The 20,593-nt window shown below is 43.7% G+C and overlaps 2 protein-coding genes across 2 annotated transcripts in view; one reads left to right on the top strand and one right to left on the bottom strand.

Moving 5' to 3' along the window:
- On the top strand, positions 1–14,779 carry MED17 (mediator complex subunit 17). Its single transcript, XM_081326279.1, has 12 exons — positions 1–245; positions 2,653–2,819; positions 3,402–3,621; positions 4,525–4,661; positions 4,754–4,838; positions 4,950–5,102; positions 5,491–5,621; positions 7,744–7,928; positions 8,990–9,127; positions 11,018–11,135; positions 11,778–11,937; positions 12,905–14,779. Exons 1-12 carry the CDS (start codon positions 5–7, stop codon positions 13,111–13,113), a joined length of 1,944 nt encoding a protein of 647 aa, XP_081182405.1. The 5' UTR covers positions 1–4; the 3' UTR covers positions 13,114–14,779.
- Positions 14,328–20,593, bottom strand: part of VSTM5 (V-set and transmembrane domain containing 5) — a 16,504-nt gene continuing 10,238 nt past the window's right edge. Inside the window, exons 2-4 of the mRNA XM_081326280.1 lie at positions 19,815–20,150; positions 16,844–16,981; positions 14,328–14,535 (exon numbers count right to left, since the gene is read on the bottom strand). Coding sequence (XP_081182406.1) covers positions 14,492–14,535; positions 16,844–16,981; positions 19,815–20,150 — 518 coding nt within the window. The 3' untranslated portion in view covers positions 14,328–14,491. The remainder of the gene's footprint in view (positions 14,536–16,843; positions 16,982–19,814; positions 20,151–20,593) is intronic.

The following is a 20,593-nucleotide window of genomic DNA, read 5'->3' on the forward strand; positions in this document are numbered from 1 at the left end:
AAAGATGTCGGGTCTTCAGGCGGTGCGGATCAGCATCGAGTCGGCCTGCGAGAAGCATGTGCAGGAGGTGGGCCTTGACGGGAGCGAGACGTATCTGCAGCCGCTGTCCATGTCGCAGAACCTGGCCCGCCTGGCGCAGCGCATCGATTTCAGCCAAGGCAGCTCCGGTTCCGAAGAGGACGAGCCCGCACCGGCCGGCGAGAGTCGCGAATGGCCCGGCGGGGAGGAGGAGGAAGAGGAGGAAGGTGAGGGGAGAGGGGAGAGAAGCAGGGGAGCCTTCCCGAAGGGGATGGAAAGAGGCCCCCTCAGCAAGGAAGCTAACTAAGCAGGGTTGAAATCCGGTCAGTACTTGGATGGGAGACCACCAGGAGATCCCAAGGCTGAGAGATTAGGGTGGGGGGGGGGAAGGGGAAACCCCACCATAACTCCCCAAGAACATTGCGTGGAGACTCTCAGCGAGGCCATCCTGGCTTGAAGGCAGATATTCCAATGAATAGAATAGAGGTGGAAAGGGACCTTGGAGGTCTTCTAGTCCAGCCCCCTGTTCAAGAAGGAGAACCTACACCGTCTCAGACAGGTGACTGTCTAGTCTCTTTTTAAAAATCTCCAGTGATGGAGTGCCCACGATTTCTGGGGGCAAGCTGTTCCACTGGTTAATTGTCCTCACTGTCAGGAGGTTTCTCCTTAATTCCAGGTCGCTTCTCTCTTTGGTCAGTTTCCAACCATTGTTTCTTCTCTTGCCCTCTGGTGCTTTGGTGAATAACATGATCCCCTCTTCTTGGTGGCAGCCCCTCAAATACCGGAACACTGTTATCGTGCCTGCCTCAATTTCGTTTAGTTATCAGATTTATTTATTTATTTATTTTGCCGCTCAGCTCCCAGATGACTCAGGATGGTTTTGCAAAGTGAACACAGAGCAAAATACAAAAGGAAGGCTATGCAGGCTAAAGCAACACCACCAACTTTGGAAGTGAGGGTAGGGCAGGGGTAGGCAACCTCGGCTCTTTTATGACTCATGGACTTCAACTCCCAGAATTCCTGAGTCAACTGACTCAGGAATTCTGGGAGTTGAAGTCCATGAGTCATAAAAGAGCCGAGGTTGCCTACCCCTGAGGTAGGGGTAGGAGCCACCAAAAAAAACACCACATTTTACCCACTACCTAAAGGGAGCTATTTTAGGTAGATTTAAGTATGCTTGCTTTAATCCTGACCTGAGGATAGACGGCCTAGATCAAGGGTAGGCAACCTTGTGCTCTTTTATGACTCGTGGACTTCAACTCCCAGAATTCCTGAGCCAGCCACGCTGAGGGGAAAAGGGAGAGGTTTCCATGCTGAACCATGCTGGCTCAGGAATTCTGGGAGTTGAAGTCCACGAGTCATCAAAGAGCCAAGGTTGCCTACCCCTGGCCTAGGTTGACTTTCAGAGCTGCCCCACGGGAATCTTTTTGGAGGAGCTGGGATTCTGCCTGGGTGATTAGGAGATGGACGTGTGTGTCTGTGTGTGTGCGCACGCGCGCGTGCTTGTTGCTGGACAACATGGTTGTTAATACAGTGCAATCCTAAATTTATTCACAAATGAGACCATTGAATTAAAATACTTGCAACCATTGCCTCATACTGTCCAAGGCAGTACAAAATGGAGTTCAAAGGAGTTACAAAGATCATTTAGTGCAACCTTTTCCACGGTGCAGAAAAACACGGCATTAACACATTCTGGGGCATCCGTTCTGTATCTCTGTCCATTCCACTTTTGTAGAATCCAGGTTTATTGAGTCCCATTGTTCTTACGTGTGATCTGCATGAATGTCCTTGACTGTGTGTGTAGTGAAATCAATGTCGACTGGTGGCCACATACATTTTCTCCATGATGATCTGTCCCTAAACTGGTCCTTCATGTCTCCCAGCAGCGCCCCCATTGCCACTGTAAAAGGAAAGGACCATCTTTTTAAGGAATTCCCTTTGGGTTTGCTGCTGGATTGTTTTTTAATCGCCTTTGCCTTTGAGAAGCAAAGAAGGGATGGCAATTCCAGAGCTTTTCGTACTACAAAGTTGTACAGATAATCCTCAATTTAGAACCACAAGGGAGCCCAACATTTCTATTGCTAAGTGAGACAGATGTTAAGTGGCTTTTGTCCCATTTTTCAAACTTCCTTGCTATAGTGCAGGGGTGTCAAACTGCCGGTTCGTGGGCTGGACGCATCACAAGGAAACCGCGCCCACCCCATTGCCGGCAATGGGGGAAAAGCTCCAATGCGTCGCATGACGTCACGTGATGTTATGAGTTTGGCATGTCTGCTATAGTGAATCACTGAAGTTATTAAATTAGTAACACGGTTTGTTAAGTGAATCTGGCTTCCCCATTGATTCTGTGTGTAAGAAGGTCACAAAAGGTGATCACATGACTCCTGAACACGGCAACCGTGATAAACACGTCATTGCCAAGCGTCCAAATTTTGATCACGTGACCACGGGAATGCTACAATGGTTGTGTGAAAAATAGTCATAAGTCACTTCTTACAGTGTTGCTGTAACTTCCAAATGGTCGCTAAAAGGAACTATTGTAAATCGAGGACTGCCTGTGATAGGATTGATTTAAGAAAGTTCCAATAATAGCTTAGTCTTGTTTTTCTCCTGTGCTTATATGTTTTTCAGGCCTGATAAAATTTCAGCCTTCTCTCTGGCCTTGGGATTCAGTGCGGAATAACTTAAGGAGTGCTTTGACAGAGATGTGTGTGCTTTATGATGTCCTCAGCATAGTCAAAGATAAAAAGTTTATGACTCTAGACCCAGTTGTACAAGAATCACTTACCCAAAAGCAGGTATTAGGCACAATTTCTCTTTATTCTGTTCAAATATTTGTTCCAAAGTTTCTTATCTTGGCTTGTAAAGAGTTTGCCCAGGGCTTTGGCAAGGGTGGATGAAGCCTATGTAGATTTATTTGGTTGGTTTCTATCCATTTTGTTTATCACATTTCCCGTATTCATTATTGTTTTTTGAAGGGGTGGCTCCTGGTTTTAATACGTTTTATCTGTAGTCACCCAGAGTCATCGGGACTTAGGTAGCATATACATTTAAATAGTACGACTGTACTATAATTATTATGATATCAATAAGCAACGATGCTCCCTCCAGATATATCCTAAATCAGGGTTGGGTAATTTTTGTGCTTTTCTGTCTGGGGGACGATAAATACCACAACCATTAGCCAGGGTGGTTGCATGTGATGGGGTCATGAACATCTGGAGGCATCTGATTTCATATTGCTGTATTAAATAAATAAGGTCAGATTACTTCAGCCATTCGCATTAACGACAGGAGCAAATGTAGAAATATCCTTTCAGTCTATTATCTGACAGAGAAGGTTGCATTTAAATTGATTTCAGTTCTTTCTTCATTTCTAGAATCCTCAGGTTTTGCAGCTGATCTCCAAGAAAAAGTACTTGGCTGGAGCAGCCCAGATTCTTCTTAAAGGAGCAGAAAGGTTGACTAAATCAGTTGCTGAAAACCAAGAAAATAAGCGGCAAAGAGATTTCAACTCAGAATTGCTCAGGTTGAGGCAGCATTGGAAGCTGAGGAAAGTGGGAGATAAAATCCTTGGAGATTTGAGCTACAAGAGTGCAGGTGAAGCCAGTAGGGCATAATGTACTGTTATTGACAGTACGAGACAGTGAATTGGACGTTATTTGACAACCATTTGTCTGAAACGACATATTGAGCAGGGGGTTGGACTAGAAGACCTCCGAGGTCCCTTCCAACTCTTGTTATTATTTATATATATATACAGCTGGTCCTTGACTTACTTTGACCACAATTAAGCCCAAAATTTCTAGGACAAGAGTTGTTAAGTGAGTTTTGCCCCATTTTATGACCTTTTTGCCACAGTTGTTAAGTGAATCACTGCAGTTGTTAAGTAAGTAACATGATTGTTAAGTGTATCTGGCTTCCCCCTTGACTTTGCTTGTCACAAGTTTACAAAAGGTGATCACATGACCTGGGGGAAACAGCTGCCGTCGTAAATATGAGTCAGTTGCCAACCGTCTGAAATTGGATCACATGACCGTGGGGATGCTGCAGTGGTCGTTAGTGTGAAAAATTGGTCACATTTTTGGGGGCCACTGTAACTTTGAATGATCACTAAACAAACTGTTTTTAAAGTTGAGGACTGCCTGTACATGTCATAGATATTGGGTAGCTGTTGATGGAGATAATGTGGGTGCGTGCGTGAAAAAAAATATTTTTAAATTCAGCTTCATCATAATATAAATGGTGAAGAAAGTAGGAACCAGTGTGTTTTGCTCTGATGATGGTTTTGCTCGATTGATATCTCCTTGTCCCTTTAGAGATTCTATGGGGTTGCTTTAATCCAAGATAGTTTTCTTTGAAGCGGTATCTGATGCTTTACAAAACACGCCTATTATGCCTACAGTCTATGCACAGAGGGAAAGAGGCAAACATGTCCTGGATATTTCAGTTCTGTGTAATGTAAAATATAAAGCATTGTTGCAATTTCTCTCGTTTATAAAGGGTCTCTCTTTCCTCATCACGGCACATTTGAGGTCATAAAAAACACAGACATTGATCTGGATAAAAAGATTCCCGATGATTACTGCCCTCTAGCAGTTCAAATTCCAAGCGATTTGGAAGGTTCTGCCTATATTAAGGTTTGTTAAGATTATTTGTTTATGCATTGATTTGATTAAAATGCCTAGGGGGGAAAAACCAGAACCTAACATTGTTTTTTTTTAACATTTAGGTATCTATTCAGAAACAAGCACCAGATATAGGGGACCTTGGGATAGTGAATCTGTTCAAAAAACCTATTTTGAAATCTAAGCCAGGTATTGTTTCAGAATGTAAACTAATATTTCAGAGAAGCATACACGTTTGTATAAACAGACAGTTCATGTTCTATTTTTTACTGCTTTGTAAATAACGATTCTCTTACTCAGGGGCTCTGCATTGGCAAACAAAACTGGAGACCGCACAGAACGTTCTGTTATGTAAAGAAATATTTGCTCAGCTTTCTCGGGAAGCGGTGCAAATCAAATCACAAATTCCTCACATTGTTGTGAAGAACCAGATCATTTCCCAGCCCTTCTCAGGTAAGATTTAAGATAGTATTAAAAAGGTGAATTTGATCCACTTGTTTGTTTGAATGAATAGACAAGATTCCATTTGAAATGCATTTGAAGCATTTTATTTAGTTCAAATTTATGTCCATTATTCTGGCTCCTCAACATTACTGTTTCTATCCATGTAGACAGGGATGACTCAGATACATGACATGGACTGAACTTAACCAAACCATTGATCCTTCCTTCCTTCCTTCCTTCCTTCCTTCCTTCCTTCCTTCCTACCTACCTACCTACCTACCTACCTATACCCTAATATTTAAGAAATCAGTGGCTACGTATAGACAACCAGAATGTAATAACACTCCAAGACGCAGTTCACAGATACGCGTCCACATTTTTGCATTTCATTTTGTAGGATTGCAGCTCTGCATTTCCTTGTGTCACTCCTCAGAAGACAAGAAATCCCAAAAATCTACTTTTGAGAAACAAGGTCCAGAGGATCATCTTTATGTTCTAGAGCATAATCTGCACCAACTGATCAGAGAGGTAAAAGAACTTTACCACAGCGGAGTTCGGCTTCGGATCCTCGCTTCTTCACTGAATGTCGTCAGGCTTTTAAGGGGTACAAAAAATAGTTCGTGTTCAGCACGTTCCCAAAAACGGAACCTCTTGCAGACGCTGAACATGGCATGACTCACGAGCAGCCTGTGTTTATCTCGGCTGTGAGATTGGACGTGGAATGATGGGTGTGTGGCTGCACCATAGGCCTGTCTGTCTCTTTAAGGACACCGCCACGGAAGGCCTTATGAGCTGGCCCTTTAAAAAGAACTTGACAACTGAGTGCATAATTTCTCAGGGGATTGGGAATGGGAGGCAGGGTTCTTCAGTGGTTCTCCTCCTATCTCACGGGATGTTCGCAGTCGGTGTTGGCAGGGGGACAGAGGTCGAGCTCGAGGCCTCTCACTTGTGGAGTTCCTTAGGGGTCGGTCCTCTCGCCTCTCCTGTTCAACATCTACATGAAACCGCTGGGTGAGATCATTCGTGGTTTTGGAGTTGGGTATCATCAGTATGCTGATGATACCCAGCTTTTTATTTCGACCCCAAACCACATCAGTGATGCCCTCGATGTGATGTCCCGCTGCCTGGAAGCAGTTCGGGTCTGGATGGGGAGGAACAGGCTTCAACTCAACCCTGACAAGACTGAGTAGCTGTAGGTACCGGCATCTCGGCATATTCAGAACATCCCATCTCTTTCTATGGGGAGTGAGTTATTACCCCCCGTAGCTAGGGCTCGCAACTTGGGAGTCCTCCTAGATTCACAGCTTTCCTTGGAAGACCACATAATAGCTGTGACTAGGGGAGCCTTTGCCCAGGTTCGCCTGGTGCGCCAATTACGGCCCTATCTAGACCGGGATGCCCTGCGTACGGTTACTCGTGCACTCGTGACCTCTCGTCTAGACTACTGCAATGCTCTCTACATGGGGCTGCCCTTGAGAACCACTCAGAGGCTCCAACTGGTACAGAATGCAGCCGCGAGAGTTGTGTTGGGAGTCTCCCGATACTCCCATGTTACACCTCTACTCCGTGAGCTGCATTGTCTCCCAGTTGTCCTCCGGGTGAAATTCAAGGTGCTGGTAATGGTTTTCAAAGCCCTACATGGCATGGGTCCGGAGTACCTTAGGAATCACCTGCTGCCAGCGTCAAGCTCCCTCCGCCCAGTGCACTCCCACAGAGAAGGCCTCCTAAGGGTGCCTCCGTTCGGAGAATGCCGTCTGGTGGCTCCCAGGGGGAGGGCGTTCTCTGTGGGTGCGCCGGACCTATGGAACCGTTTACCGGTTGAGCTCCGGATGGCTCCCGACCTTTGCTCCTTCCGACGCGACCTAAAAACCTATCTGTTTGAACAATCCAGTCTGGTCTGACGGGTTCTGTTTTAATTATTGTTTTAATGTAACTTCTGCATTTGGGCATTAGGGTTTTAACTTATTTTCAATTTCTGTATTTGTACATTTTTGATATTTATGTCACTGTTCACCGCCCTGAGTCCTTGGGGAGAAGGGCGGTATACAAATCAAATCAAATAAATAAATAATGAAGATAAGAAAATCCCCAAAGAGACCCAGAAGTAGAGTGGCAGATTTTAAAATGGGAGAGTTGAAGAACATCAACATAGCTGAGTCTTTAGTCATGTCCTCAGCAGTGGTCCGAGGGCAGTGAGAGCAATTGAGCAGCCCAGAGAACCAACACTGGGGAGAAGCCAAAATTGCCAGTCCTGAGAGCAGCCCGGGGTATTTGCAATGCCGAACGTTCCATTATGTGGGGAAAAGAACCACCTCGAGCAATGCCATTCAGACAAAAGGTTCTGGACACCAACTATCCTTATCGCTTAAGGATCAAGTCGAGAGAGATTAATAGCGTGAAATATTTTGTACATGCAGGGGAGTCCTCGATTTATGACCGCAACGGAGCCTGGAGTTTCCGTCGTAAATCATGACAATAGTAAGTCAAGGCACCCCCTTGACTGAGCCCAATTTTTATGACGTTTATCGGGGCAGTCATTAAGCAAACCCTGTGGGTCATCCAGAGAAAACTACTGTTGAACTCTTTGATGGCGGACAAGAAAGTTCGTAAAAATGGGACAAAACTCAACAAACTGTCTTTTCCTTCCCAGTTCCACAAGCAGACCCTGAGTAGTAACATGATGCCTCATCCGGCGAGTGCGCCTTTCGGCCACAAAAGAATGAGACTGGCTGGCCCGCAGGCTTTTGATAAGAATGAAATCAGCTCCTTGCAACCCAGTGAGGGGCTGCTGGAGAAAATCATAAAGCAGGCAAAGCACATCTTTCTGCGACGGGCGTAAGTAGAGACCTACGTGCGGCGGGTTCCCTTGTAACTAATAGTGACCTGCTCTTTCCTATGTAGTCGAATCAGTGCCCATTTCTTGTATCCCTTTATTGATAACAGGTAGTCCTCAATTTGCAACCATAATTGAATCCCAAATTTCGGTTGCCAAGCAGGGCTGTTCTTTTCACACACACACACACACACACACACACACACACACACACACACCATTTTGTGACCTTTTTGCCACAGTTGTTAAGCAAGTTCTTAAGTGAACCATGCGGTCACTTAAGCAAAACTCCCTTTCCCCATTGACTTTGCTTGTCAGAAGCTGGCTGGGAAAGTTAAAAATGGTGGTGGTTAAGTGAATCGTGGTCATCAAGCAAAGCTTGGTTTTCCTCCCTCCACATGGAATCTGCTTGTTGGGAAGGTTACAAACGGTGGCCAGGTGACCCCAGGACAGGGCAGCTGTCACAAATACATGCCAAGTGACCAAATTTTGATCACGTGACCGGGGCGATGCTGCCATGGTCGTAGGTGTGAAAACCGGTCATACATCATTTTTCTTTAATGCCATTGTAACTTCAAATGGTCACTAAATGAATGGTTGTAAATCAAGGACTACGTATCCGTGCCGAAGCTAGTGAATGCCATGAAGTACTTAGCATCCAAAGGCACAACTTCCTAATATCACTTAGGAAGCAAATGCACTAAGTATAAAGCAGGGGTAGGCAACCCTGGCTCTTTTATGACTCGTGGACTTCAACTCCCAGAATTCCTGAGACAGCCATGCTGAGGAGAAATGGAGAGGTTTCCATGCTGAGCCATGCTGACTCAGGAATTCTGGGAGTTCAAGTCCACAAGTCATAAAAGAGCCAAGGTTGCCTACCCCTGATATAAAGGAATGGCAGTTTTGATGGCCTTGCAAGGATACTCCTAAAACCAGTTTCTCAACCTTGGCCATTTGAAGCAGTGTGGACTTCAACTCCCAGAATTCCCCAGCCTTGTTCTGAACTAAAGCTTTGCCTCGTTCTGAACTAAAACTCTTGCGATGGGATTTTATTTCATTTTAGAACCGCTCGAACAATTGACAGTCTTGCGAGCCGAATCGAGGATCCCCAGATCCAAGCCCACTGGTCCAACATCAATGACGTGTACGAGTCGAGCGTCAAGGTTCTCATCACCTCCCAGGGTTATGAGCAGATATGCAAGTAAGTGTGAAAACAGGGACCACGTTTACGCCTTGCCTTCTTTTAGCAGAAAACTGACAGGTAATCTTCGACATGATGGCCTTAATGGAGCCTGCCCATTGCAGTTGTATGTTGTGACAGTTGTAAAACAGATCTGTCAGGTGACCAGTCTGATTTTACAACATTTTTCACAGCGGTTATTAAGGGAGCGAGTGGTTCTCCATTGGTGTGGTTTAGCCAATAGCCAGAAGTGAGCGCTGGGGTTTTCGGGAAAACCTTCGTAAAACAGTCATGTGACCATCTTGTTGTTGCAAACGGCAGTAAATGCAGCTGTGTCATCAGGTTCGGTCAGATAACTGTAGAGGAGGGCCAACTATTAGAGCAGACATGTCAAACACAAGGCCCGGGGGCCAGATTCGGCCCGCGAAGTGGTTTCATGCGGCCCGCGAAGCCATCCTGGAAACAGTGAGGGAACGGCCCCCACTGCCTTGGCCCTGGCCCAGAGACCCTCCTGCCAGAGACCCTCAGATCTGTCCCACTCCTGCCCGGGCCCCCATAGGCACCCTTGATGCGAACAATGTAGAGTTGGCCATGCCCACCCAGTAGGCCATATGCACTCTACCCACACCCACCCAGTAGGCCACGCCCACCCAGGCCATACCCACCCGGCCCCCTGAGGGCAACTGCAATGCTGATGTGGCCCTCAATGAAATTGAGTTTGACACCCCTGTATTAGAGCTTCGGAACTAGGCTGTAACTAGCCCCAAGATAGGTCTGTCGTAAGTTTGAACCATCATCAAGCAACTGGTTGTGTGTCAAGGACTACCTGTATTGGACATTTTATAGTTTCTCAGTTGGGGTGGAATCTGGAAATGTGACTATTCTTCTGATCAGGACCAGCTCATTTGACAGCTTCCTGAGCTAGTGGAAATTCAGCTGATGATAGCAAGTGGCAGTGATTGCAGCTCCATTGTGGGATATCTTGTCTCATAAAGAGGAAGTGACTGCTTGGGAAAAGCAGTTTTATTCCAACAAGGTTTTGCCTGCTAGCATTTCTTGTTTTTACGTCAGGTTTATGCCTGAGCTGTGTCCTTGGACACTCTTGTGTTTTTGTTATTCTTTATTTCTCTATGCTTTTACATAGCAGTAAGGCTGTCAATAGGGATGCGGTAGCTCAGTGGGTTAGGATGCTGAGCTTGTCGATCAGAAGATTGGCAGTTTGGAGGGTCGAATCCCGAGTGCCACGTAGCAGAGTGAGCGCCTGTTACTCATCCCAGCTTCTGCCAACCTAGCAGTTCGAAAGCACGTAAAAATGCAAGTAGAAAAATAGGGACCACTACGGTGGGAAGGTAACAGCGTTCCGTGTGCCTTTGGCGTCTAGTCATGCCGGCCACATGACCATGGAGACGTCCTCGGACAAGCGCTGGCTCTTTGGCTTTGAAACGGAGATGAGCACCAGCCCCTAGAGTTGGAAACGACTAGCACACATGTGCGGGGGAACCTTTACTTTTACCTTTAAGGCTGTCAATAATGCACAGACACTAATACAGTGGGATAAAAACTTCCATGTGAGAAGCATTCATTTGCTAGCTAGTATTGCAAATTGCTTTCATTTATGGAGATGAAAACAAAAATTTTCATGTGAGAAGCATTCGTTTGCTAGCTAGTATTGCAAATTGCTTTCATTTATGGAGATGAAAACAATTTGCAATACTAGCTAGCAAATGAATGCTTCTCATGGAAATTTTTATCCCACTGCATGAGTGTTTGGCTATGTTTGACTTAATTTCACTTTGATTTAAAGATAATTATGCTTCAAGGAACGCTTTTTATTACAGAGCAAGGTAATTTGTTTTGACTTTAGCACTACGTAGTACAACACTTGCAATGATAATCTTGTGATTTTCAAAGGTCCATTCAACTGCAATTGAATATTGGCGTCGAACAGATCAGAGTAGTACACAGAGATGGAAGAGTGATCACGCTGTCCCATCAAGAGCAAGAATTACAAGATTTTCTTCTTTCTCAGGTAAAAAATGAGATATTTTTTCCCCTTGTTTGCGTGGACCTTTTTTTTTTTTTAAGTAGAACCGGCTTACTAAGACAGCAAAGTCTTCATTCCATTATTATTGTAAAAGAGATTAATTAAAATGCCAACAGTTAAAGAGGTTAGCTAAACTACTAAGAATTATGTTAGCATAGCTCATAAAATAAGTGATTGGTATTTTGAGAGAATGTAACAGAAGCTATTAGGGATGCGGTGGCTCAGTGGGTTAGGACGCTGAGCTTGTCAGTCAGAAGGTCGGCAGTTTGGCGGGTCGAATCCCGAGTGCCACGTAGCAGGGTGAGCGCCTGTTACTTGTCCCAGCTTCTGCCAACCTAGCAGTTCGAAAGCACGTAAAAATGCAAGTAGAAAAATAGGGACCACTACGGTGGGAAGGTAACAGCGTTCCGTGCGCCTTTGGCGTCTAGTCATGCCGGCCAGATGACCACCGAGACGTCCTCGGACAAGCGCTGGCTCTTTGGCTTTGAAACGGAGATGAGCACCGGCCCCTAGAGTTGGAAACGACTAGCACGCATGTGCGGGGGAACCTTTACCTTTACCTAACAGAAGCTAAAAAAAAAAGAAAACAACTAAATCACACTTTTTTCTTTTTTAAAAAAATTCCAGATGTCACAACATCAGATTCTTGCAGTTCAGCAGCTGGCAAAGGTTATGGGTTGGCACGTGCTCAGTTTCAGTAACCATGTGGGGCTGGGCCCTGTAGAAAGCATTGGCAACGCCTCTGCCATAACAGTAGCATCGCCTAATGGAGATTACGCTGTTTCAGGTATTGTATTAGTAATTTAATTCCTGGAGAATTATACTTCTTCCTGTGCATCACTTAAATAGAATGGGATGTTATTCCCTAAAAGAGTAAATGCACTACTGTATATTCTGTAATTGTAGGGGTTATAGAAAAGCTTTTAGGTACAGATCTAAATACTGTGCAAGCAGCGAATCACTGCAGTTGTTAAGTGAATCACAACGATCTATAAACAGATCCATCTTCCTCCATTGATTATACCGTATTTTTCCGTCTATAAGACTCACCCTTGTATAAGACAGTCTCCATGGCAATCAGCTGTTCGGCAGAACGCCGAACAGCTGAGCTGGCAAATCTGCAACTTTGGCCGGCCAAAGATCTTGCCCCCTCCCCCCTCCCATTAGTGGCAAGCCCACAGGGGCTTGACACCTGCACTAGGCGGCATAGCAACACACACAGGCATGCCCTGGGCTGTGGAGGTTACCATTATTTTTCCGTGTATAAGACGCACCTGATTTTTGAAGAGGGTGTTTGCAGGGGGAAAAAAAACACAGCGTCTTATACACAGAAAAATACAGTACTTATTGGAAGCTAGTGGGGAAGGTCACAAATGATCACATGGCCCCAGGACACTGCAACCATCACAAATGCATGTCGTCTGCCAAGCACCCGAATTTTGATCACGTGAAATAGGGATGCTATGATGGTTGAAAGTATGGCACCGGTCATCAGTTACTTTTTTCATTGCTGTTGTAATTTTGAACATTTGCTAAACGAATGGTTGTAAGTCAAGAACTGCCAATAGTGTAGCATAGATTATTTTCTACACTAGTGTTCTTTCCAGAGGAATCCAGAAGAGTTTGTAAAAGGATAGTAAAAATAAACAAAAAAACAATAGTAAACAATTCTAAAATGAAAACTTGTTAAGAGAGGATTTGGTTGAAAGAACCGTCTAAAAGCAGTTACAGTGTGGTTTCCCTTTCTCGTGCAGTACGTAACGGTCCAGAAAGTGGCAGCAAAATCATGGTGCAATTCCCACGGTGCCAGTGCAAAGATCTCCCTAAAAGTGATGTGTTGCAAGACAACAAATGGAACTACCTGCGTGGCCCTTTCAAGGAAGTCCAGTGGAACAAAATGGAAGGGCGTAACTTTGTATACAAAATGGAGCTCCTCATGGCTGCACTGACTCCTTGCTCCTAGGTTAGGGGATAAAATCCAAGGAGGCGATTCTGAGACCAGCATAAGCAAAGTGAGTGTGATAACAGCACATACATTCCAGGAAGCAATCTGTTTCTTGATACCTCCATGGATTTCTCTTTTGCATCTTTTATTGCCTATGCTGGATACAGTCACCCCTGCAAGTTCTGAATATTCAGTTAAACTCTGACAGCTTTTGAAATAATTAGTCACGTTACTGAAGTTCAAGTTTTATTAAATACTTTATTGGAAACTTTGTACAAAGGATAGCAGGTTTACATTTATGTTTTGTCTTAGCTGTTTAAATTGCCTGGTTACATCTTTTGAACAAATGGACTAATATCCTATTCACAAGAGAAATCCAGAATTTTATTTGGGTCAAAATAGCATTTTGCCATAGCTATTCTTGGCTTGGCTTGCTCAAGAGCAGAAATGTCACTTGCAGGTTGGGTGTTTTTTGTTTTTTTGTTGTTTTTTCGTTTTTACACTTAAAAATGAGTGTTCAGCCCGTCCAGGACTAATGTGTGCTAGTGAAATAAAAATTGATAATATCCTTTTGGCTGAAGGCCTTGCCACAACCTGGTAACAGGAAACAATGAGAAAAAAATACAAAAATAAATGGAATGTTTAATGTTGCCTTCATCAAATATTGGAAAGTTAACGATACCACAAATTTCCATATAATAATAATCTGTTGGGTTTTTTAAATCCATCAGTAACTTTTTGATGGTGGGGCCTAAAACTATGATAATGTGTTTTTGAATATAATTTAATAAAGAATTGCAGTTTTTCTAAAAGCAATGTGGTCTTCTACTGGGTGGTGTGGTGGCCTAGAGGTAGAGCTCTCACCTAACAATCAGGAGGCTGTGTTTGATCCTAGGTAGCAACAGATATTTCTCTCTCTCGGCGCAATGAGTTATTGTCTGCTGCAAACTCCAGGTAGGCATCAGGAAGGGCATCTGGCCAGTAAACGCTTGAGCTCCATTCAGTTATCCTAACTCCAACCTGCTGTAAGGCATTACAGGGTCTTTTTTAATTTATTTTTAAAAAGTGTTGTATGGATTCAAGGCTTTGGTACCTTTCTTCTGACATGTTCTGTTGAATCGTAGCATCTTGATGTTATGAGAGAAAATTCGATGTCTTGTGAACGTGCAGGCAAACCTGTAGGAACTGCAGGTCATTTTTTGAAACGAGTCCATTATAAATTATGATGTGGAAAGGACAGCATTTCTCAAACCTTCTGTGTATCACCTTCATGGACCTGTGCAGTTATTTGACAAAATGGATATGCTCAGTCTTTTGTTTACCAATCATGTTTTTCATGCTTTGCTTCTTCTTGAGGTAGAAAACTGATTTGTGTCTATGTTACAGTATTGTACAGCTAACACCCCATTGTTTGAAGCTCTGTCTCTTCAGTCTCACTCGCTGTAAATGAAAGGAGGACACTGTTGATTTAAGACTGGATCAGACAGCAAGGAAGCTGATAGAAATACAGATCTACAGTAGTTGGATTGATGGTATACCAACCTCTTGAGAAGCACGGACAATTAGTGAACGGAGAACTAGAATTGACAGACTGGCTGTACTCTGGATTGTATCCCTTTCCAAATCTGTATTGATTAATTCCAACTCTTATTCTTTTCCAGCTAGAATCAGGGTTTCAATTTGTGCCTTTACAAGTGATTTTTTTTTTAAAAATGCGGAAGCCAACTCAAAAATTAAATTCACTTCTCTGCCCAAAACACAAATCTCTAATCACGTGGAATACACAACTCAATATGATCATTTAGTACATGAAGGCCGGTATATTCTCTAATCTGCTCTATTGTTAAGAAGCCTACAGAGAAGAAGGGTTAGGACGCTGAGCTTGTCGATCAGATGGTCGGCAGTTTGGTGGGTCGAATCCCGAGTGCCGCGTAGCAGAGTGAGCGCCTGTTACTCGTCCCAGCTTCTGCCAACCTAGCAGTTCGAAAGCACGTAAAAAATGCAAGTAGAAAAATAGGGACTACTCCGGTGGGAAGGTAACAGCGTTCCGTGCACCTTTGGCATCTAGTCATGCCGGGCACATGACCACGGAGACGTCCTCGGACAAACGCTGGCTCTTCGGCTTTGAAATGGAGATGAGCACCGGCCCCTGGAGTCGGAAACGACTAGCACGCATGTGCGGGGGAACCTTTACCTTTACCTTACAGAGAAGAAATACGAAAGAGAGGAGGAAAAATTGAGGCTTTTTCAAGCTGCTGAGAGGTTTCCCACATGGGAAATCTGGCCTCTCCATTGAGCAGACCCTTGTCAGAAAAAAAGGTGGGAACCAAAACCCTTTGTGTTTGTGTTTTAATTTAGGCTAAAATGTGATTGCCTTGACTTTTGGCTCAGGGCATTATATGGATGCAAGCAATTGGGGTTAATTCAAAATGCTAGAAAGGTGTCATGTAGCGTAAGGGTCTCAACTTTATCAGGCCGTGGACCCTATTAGTTAAAACTAGGGGGCTCTTGATGAAGAGGCAAAGCTCTAGTGATAAAAATTGGCTGTGTTTGTGTGAATCAATCCCTCCCTCCCTCCCTCAGAACTCCAGGGTTTTGTGGAATAGAGTTTGGGGGGGAAAAACTCTGGGAGTTCAGAATACAGAATGATATATTTAAATTCATAGAACTAGAGAGTTCAGGGGGACTTTTAGAGATCATGTCGGATCCACTACGCTACACCATCTCTGACAGATGATCATCTGGCTTCTATTTCAAGGCTTCCAGCGAAGGAGATCTCATCACTCTACGGGGTAGCTCATTCTGGGAGCTAACAGTTCCTCTAGTCCAGGAACTTCTTCCTAACATCTATTGAGCCCTCGGTCCTTCCTTTTAAGTAAATGGAGGACAAGGCAAGCTTCCATATAATTAAAAACTGCTGTACTTGCACACCTCCCCACAATTCTCTCTTCTGCAAGCTAAACGTAACTGGGTTTATGAAAAGCAGAAATGTCTACAATGTAAGAGGTTTGATAGTGGAAGCAAATATCCAGAACAGAAAGAGGTCTCCATATGCTATTTATGATGCTTGAATTTGCATTCCTCCTTGAGCAGAGTAGACTCGTCTAAATTTGTGTTTCTCAACTTCAGCAGCTTTAAGATGCGTTGACTTCAACTCCTAAAATCCCCCAACTAGATTCTTAAAAGTTGCTGATACTGGTTAACACTGATCTAAATTGTTTCTTCCAGGTCAGCAATCTTAAATAACGTCAGGGCAAAGAGATGCAAAGTTTAGAAATCAAGAAAAGAGGAAAGAAAGGAATGGAGGGATTTCCCCCCCCCCTTTTCTAGTGATTGCTCAATTTGTTTTGTCGAAAACAAAATAATGAATAAATATATTTTACAAGAGCTACTTTGATGCAGGGGTTAAAGGCACCAGTCCAGATATTGGAATAATATCCTAGCTTAGGCATAAAGCCAGCTAAATGACTTGACCAGCACTCTCAGTCCTAAGAAAAAGACAGTGGCAAACCGCTTCTGAAATTTTGCCAAGAAAACTGCAAGGATTTGTTCAGATTGAACACTGATATAATGATGCGCGTGCTGCACACAGAGAGAGAGAAAGAGAGAGAGAGAAACATTTTAAAAGACAAGCTTCCAAAGGTAAAAAATGTGAAAGGGAAACTAGCACGACAAAATCCAGCAAGAAGACTTGGGATTTTCCTTTCCCAGTCTGTTAAATAAGTCTGTGCTGTCAAATAAGCATTACCTCTGAGTTGCTGTCTCTCTGTTTGGAGAAAGTGCACGTACTTATTGCATAACCACATCAAGCAGATCAGAACAGCGGACACAGCGGTGAGAAAGGCAAAGAAGACGACCACAAAATGCAAATCTTCATAGAGAATTTCTAAAGGAGGGAGACACATAATGCAGTGAGGTTTGACCACACAAATACATCAGCTTCACTTAAGCTGCTGGGAAACGCAATTCCAGACTTCCATCAGCCTTTCTGGCTTTTTCCTCACCATTCCCCCCCCCCCGCCACACACACACACACACACATCTTGCAGAGACACAAACATACACGTACCACTTTTTCCCTCTAAAATTTAAAGGGACAAGAAAAAATTATTTTTTTAAAAAAATCATAGCATTGCATTATGGTGTTCTCTGTGCAAGTAGAAAAGCTGAAGAAACAGGAGAGCTAAAGCTTGAATATATGTTGACCCATGCTGTTTGCTTTACTTCAAGATGTGTAGGTTTTGTAGATACAATCATGGATTAATATCGGGCTTATAATGTATGTGACATAAATTCCTGGAACTCTTGGTTTCTTTCTACCCGCCTATGGTCAACTGCAGGTCAAAATATGTGGAATAATGGACATGATATGATCAAGATCCTGCTTGTGGATGGAATAGCAAATTCAAATGGCCCACTCCCCACACATATACATTTCCTGATCTTCAGAAAGTCAGTGACGGGTGTCCACAAAATTTAATCAAGAATCAAGATGGTGTTTCCAACAGTGCAATTCAACTTTTGTAGCGCACAAGCCAATAAAGCCCTTGAAAGCTAAAGACCCAGGACTCCAGAAGCAAAAATAAGGAGCCGTCTATAATACAGGTAGTCCTTACGACCATAATAGAGCCCAAATTTTTTTTCGCTAAGCAAAACATTAAGTGAATGTTGCCCTATTTGACGACTTTCCTGCCACGGTTGTTAAGTGAATCACTGTGGATGTTAAATTAGTGACACGTTTTGTTAAGTGAATCTGGCTTCTGCAGATTCCCCATTGTCAGAAGGTCACAAAAGGTGATCACATGACTCTGGGACCTTGCAAGCATCATTAAAACATGGAGAATTGTTGCCGTGCGTCTGAATTTTGATCACATGACCTTGGGGATATTGCAAGAGTTGTCAGTGAAAAACAGTCATAAGTCACTTTTTCCAGTGCTGTTGTAACTTTGAACGGTCACTAAACGAATTGTCGTGAGTCGAGGACTACCTGTATAGCGTGAAAGGACTGTTAACAGCCACTATGAAGGACTGACAAGCAGAAGACTAGGACAGCGCATCCACGATGCAATCAGAAAACGTGATGGAAACCCCTCAATTGCACTCCACATAGACAGACCTAACCACAGTTTTAACTGGGAAACTGAGAATCCTAGACAACTAAATCCAGAAACATTACAGAACTGCTTGAAGCACTCAGACAAATCAGCCATTAACAGGCCGATAAGAGATAAACAACATCTACATACCATTCAAAAGAAACAATCAGAAAACTAAACAAAACAAAGCAACTCACCAGCAATCAACATCCAGATAAGCAGAGATTAACACCGGGATTAATATCAGACAAACCAGCAGTAAATGATAAACAGCAAAAAATAATAATAATCAAGGAACTACCAACTCAGACAAACACACAGTAAACAACAGCCTAATCAAGGAATTACCAGGAACTTTCCTACCAACACTGACAGGGCAAAACACTAGTGCAGGGGTAGGCAACCTCGGCTCTTTTATGACTCGTGGACTTCAACTCCCAGAATTCCTGAGCTGGCTCAGGAATTCTGGGAGTTGAAGTCCACGAGTCATAAAAGAGCCGAGGTTGCCTACCCCTGCACTAGTGTATAAACAGAACAAACCACACTCCTTCCAGCATTTATGTTACTTAGATGGGTAACATAACACTTGCAAGAAAACAACACAAAATGCCCAGAGAGCATCAAGGATCTCCACAACTGAACCTCTGTCTACAACTCTGAAATTTTGTGGCTTCTTATCCTGGAAATTTCATGGTTTGTTCTGAAATTTAAAAAAAACCAACAACAGTCGGGGCTTCAATTGCACCATTTCCACTGCCATCTTGACTTTTTTGACCACATCCTGTGGACACCCCTTCATTATCCCACTAAGCTTTGGCAGCAGAGCTGTTTACCCTGCCTTTCTGGATGAGCAGTTGCTATTATTATGATTATTATCTGGAATACCTGATTCCTGATGCACACAACCATTTCTACTCCATGCTTACAACCCTACTGGAGCCTGCCTATCATGATCTTAAGTTGTGCTGGTCCTAAATTGGGTCGTTCACATGACCAACTCAATTTTACAACCTTTTTTTTGTGGTGGACGTTAAGCAAACACTGAGGTCGCTGCGCGAACTTGCTATGATTTGACATTGCTAAAAACCAGATGGTTAATGCCGATTTTCCGCAAAACTTGTTAAACATGGTCATGTGACCACACGATACTGCAAACAGCCATAAATGCAGGCCAGCTGCTGAGGGCTTGGCATGCAATCACATGGCTGGCCGTCAGAACTTCGGAACCAGATTGTACGTATCCCTGGGCAGATCTGTTGTAACTTTGAACAGTCACTAAGCGACCAGTTGTAAGTTGAGGACTACCCATATTATCTATTTTGTGTTCACCGACACTTCAGGGAGATGTGTATCACTGTAGATACACCTTGACTGGAGTGGATCTATAATCCCTGTATATAAATTAAAACTAATAAACTAACCCTGGCTATCCGATCAAGCCACTGTTTCCCATCTACTGTAGCTTTTGGGCCTACTAGCTGTCATGTTGGGAACTTACTTTCAATAGATGGACCTTGAATGTTCCGTTAAGAAAAACAAAGCTCACAAATTTGCAATGGGCCCACATCTGCTAAAAGCGGACATCAGACATTAGAGAGAAGATGAGGTCCTTTCATGCCATACCATGAACATTCAACAGGATGGTGCCATAAAGGATGATTCCCAATTCGTCTCTCACCGTGACTAAGTAATAACCGGAATCTTTAAGGTCCACCTTCAGCAGTTGTAGAGAGCCATTTTCATAAATGCTCACTCTGTCTTTGTAAGTGCTGGATATATTGGCATAAAAGCCAGTCTTCCATTCTGCTATTTTGGTTGTCCCACCTGCCATTGATGTGTGTTTCCACTCAATTACTGGGTTTGCCTCACCAGTATAGGCCACTGACAGCAAAACGTCCTCAGCCAACGAACTATTGATGTTTGGTTGTGAGACCAGTAAGGATATTTCTCCTCCCAGAGCTGAAAAATCAAACAGAGGCATTACGGTAAAGCAAAGTTCACCAATGGTCCCTCCCAGTTTAACGACCCAATTAGGTTTTTCCCAATTTTTTATTTTATTTTTATTTTTTGGACTGACAGGCCCGTCTCGCATCCCTTTAACCATAGCATAAAAATATCTACAAATCAGCTTATGATCACAAAATGTACGAGCCCCAAATTAGACAGCCTACGTAATTGTTAAGTGGGTTTTGCCCCATTTTATGACACTTCTTGCCACGGTTGTTAAGTGAATAATGGCAGCTGTTAAGCTAGTAGCATGGTTGTTAACTGAATCTGGCTTCCCCACCAACTGTTTGTCAGAGAGTCACAAAGGTCGATCACAACGCACTGGGCACAATGCATGGTCATAAACTAGGGGCCGGTGCTCATCTCCGTTTCAAAGCCGAAGAGCCAGGGTTTGT

The sequence above is a fragment of the Vipera berus genome, assembly GCF_964194415.1.
Source record: "Vipera berus genome assembly, chromosome: 4".
Lineage (NCBI taxonomy): Eukaryota > Metazoa > Chordata > Lepidosauria > Squamata > Viperidae > Vipera > Vipera berus.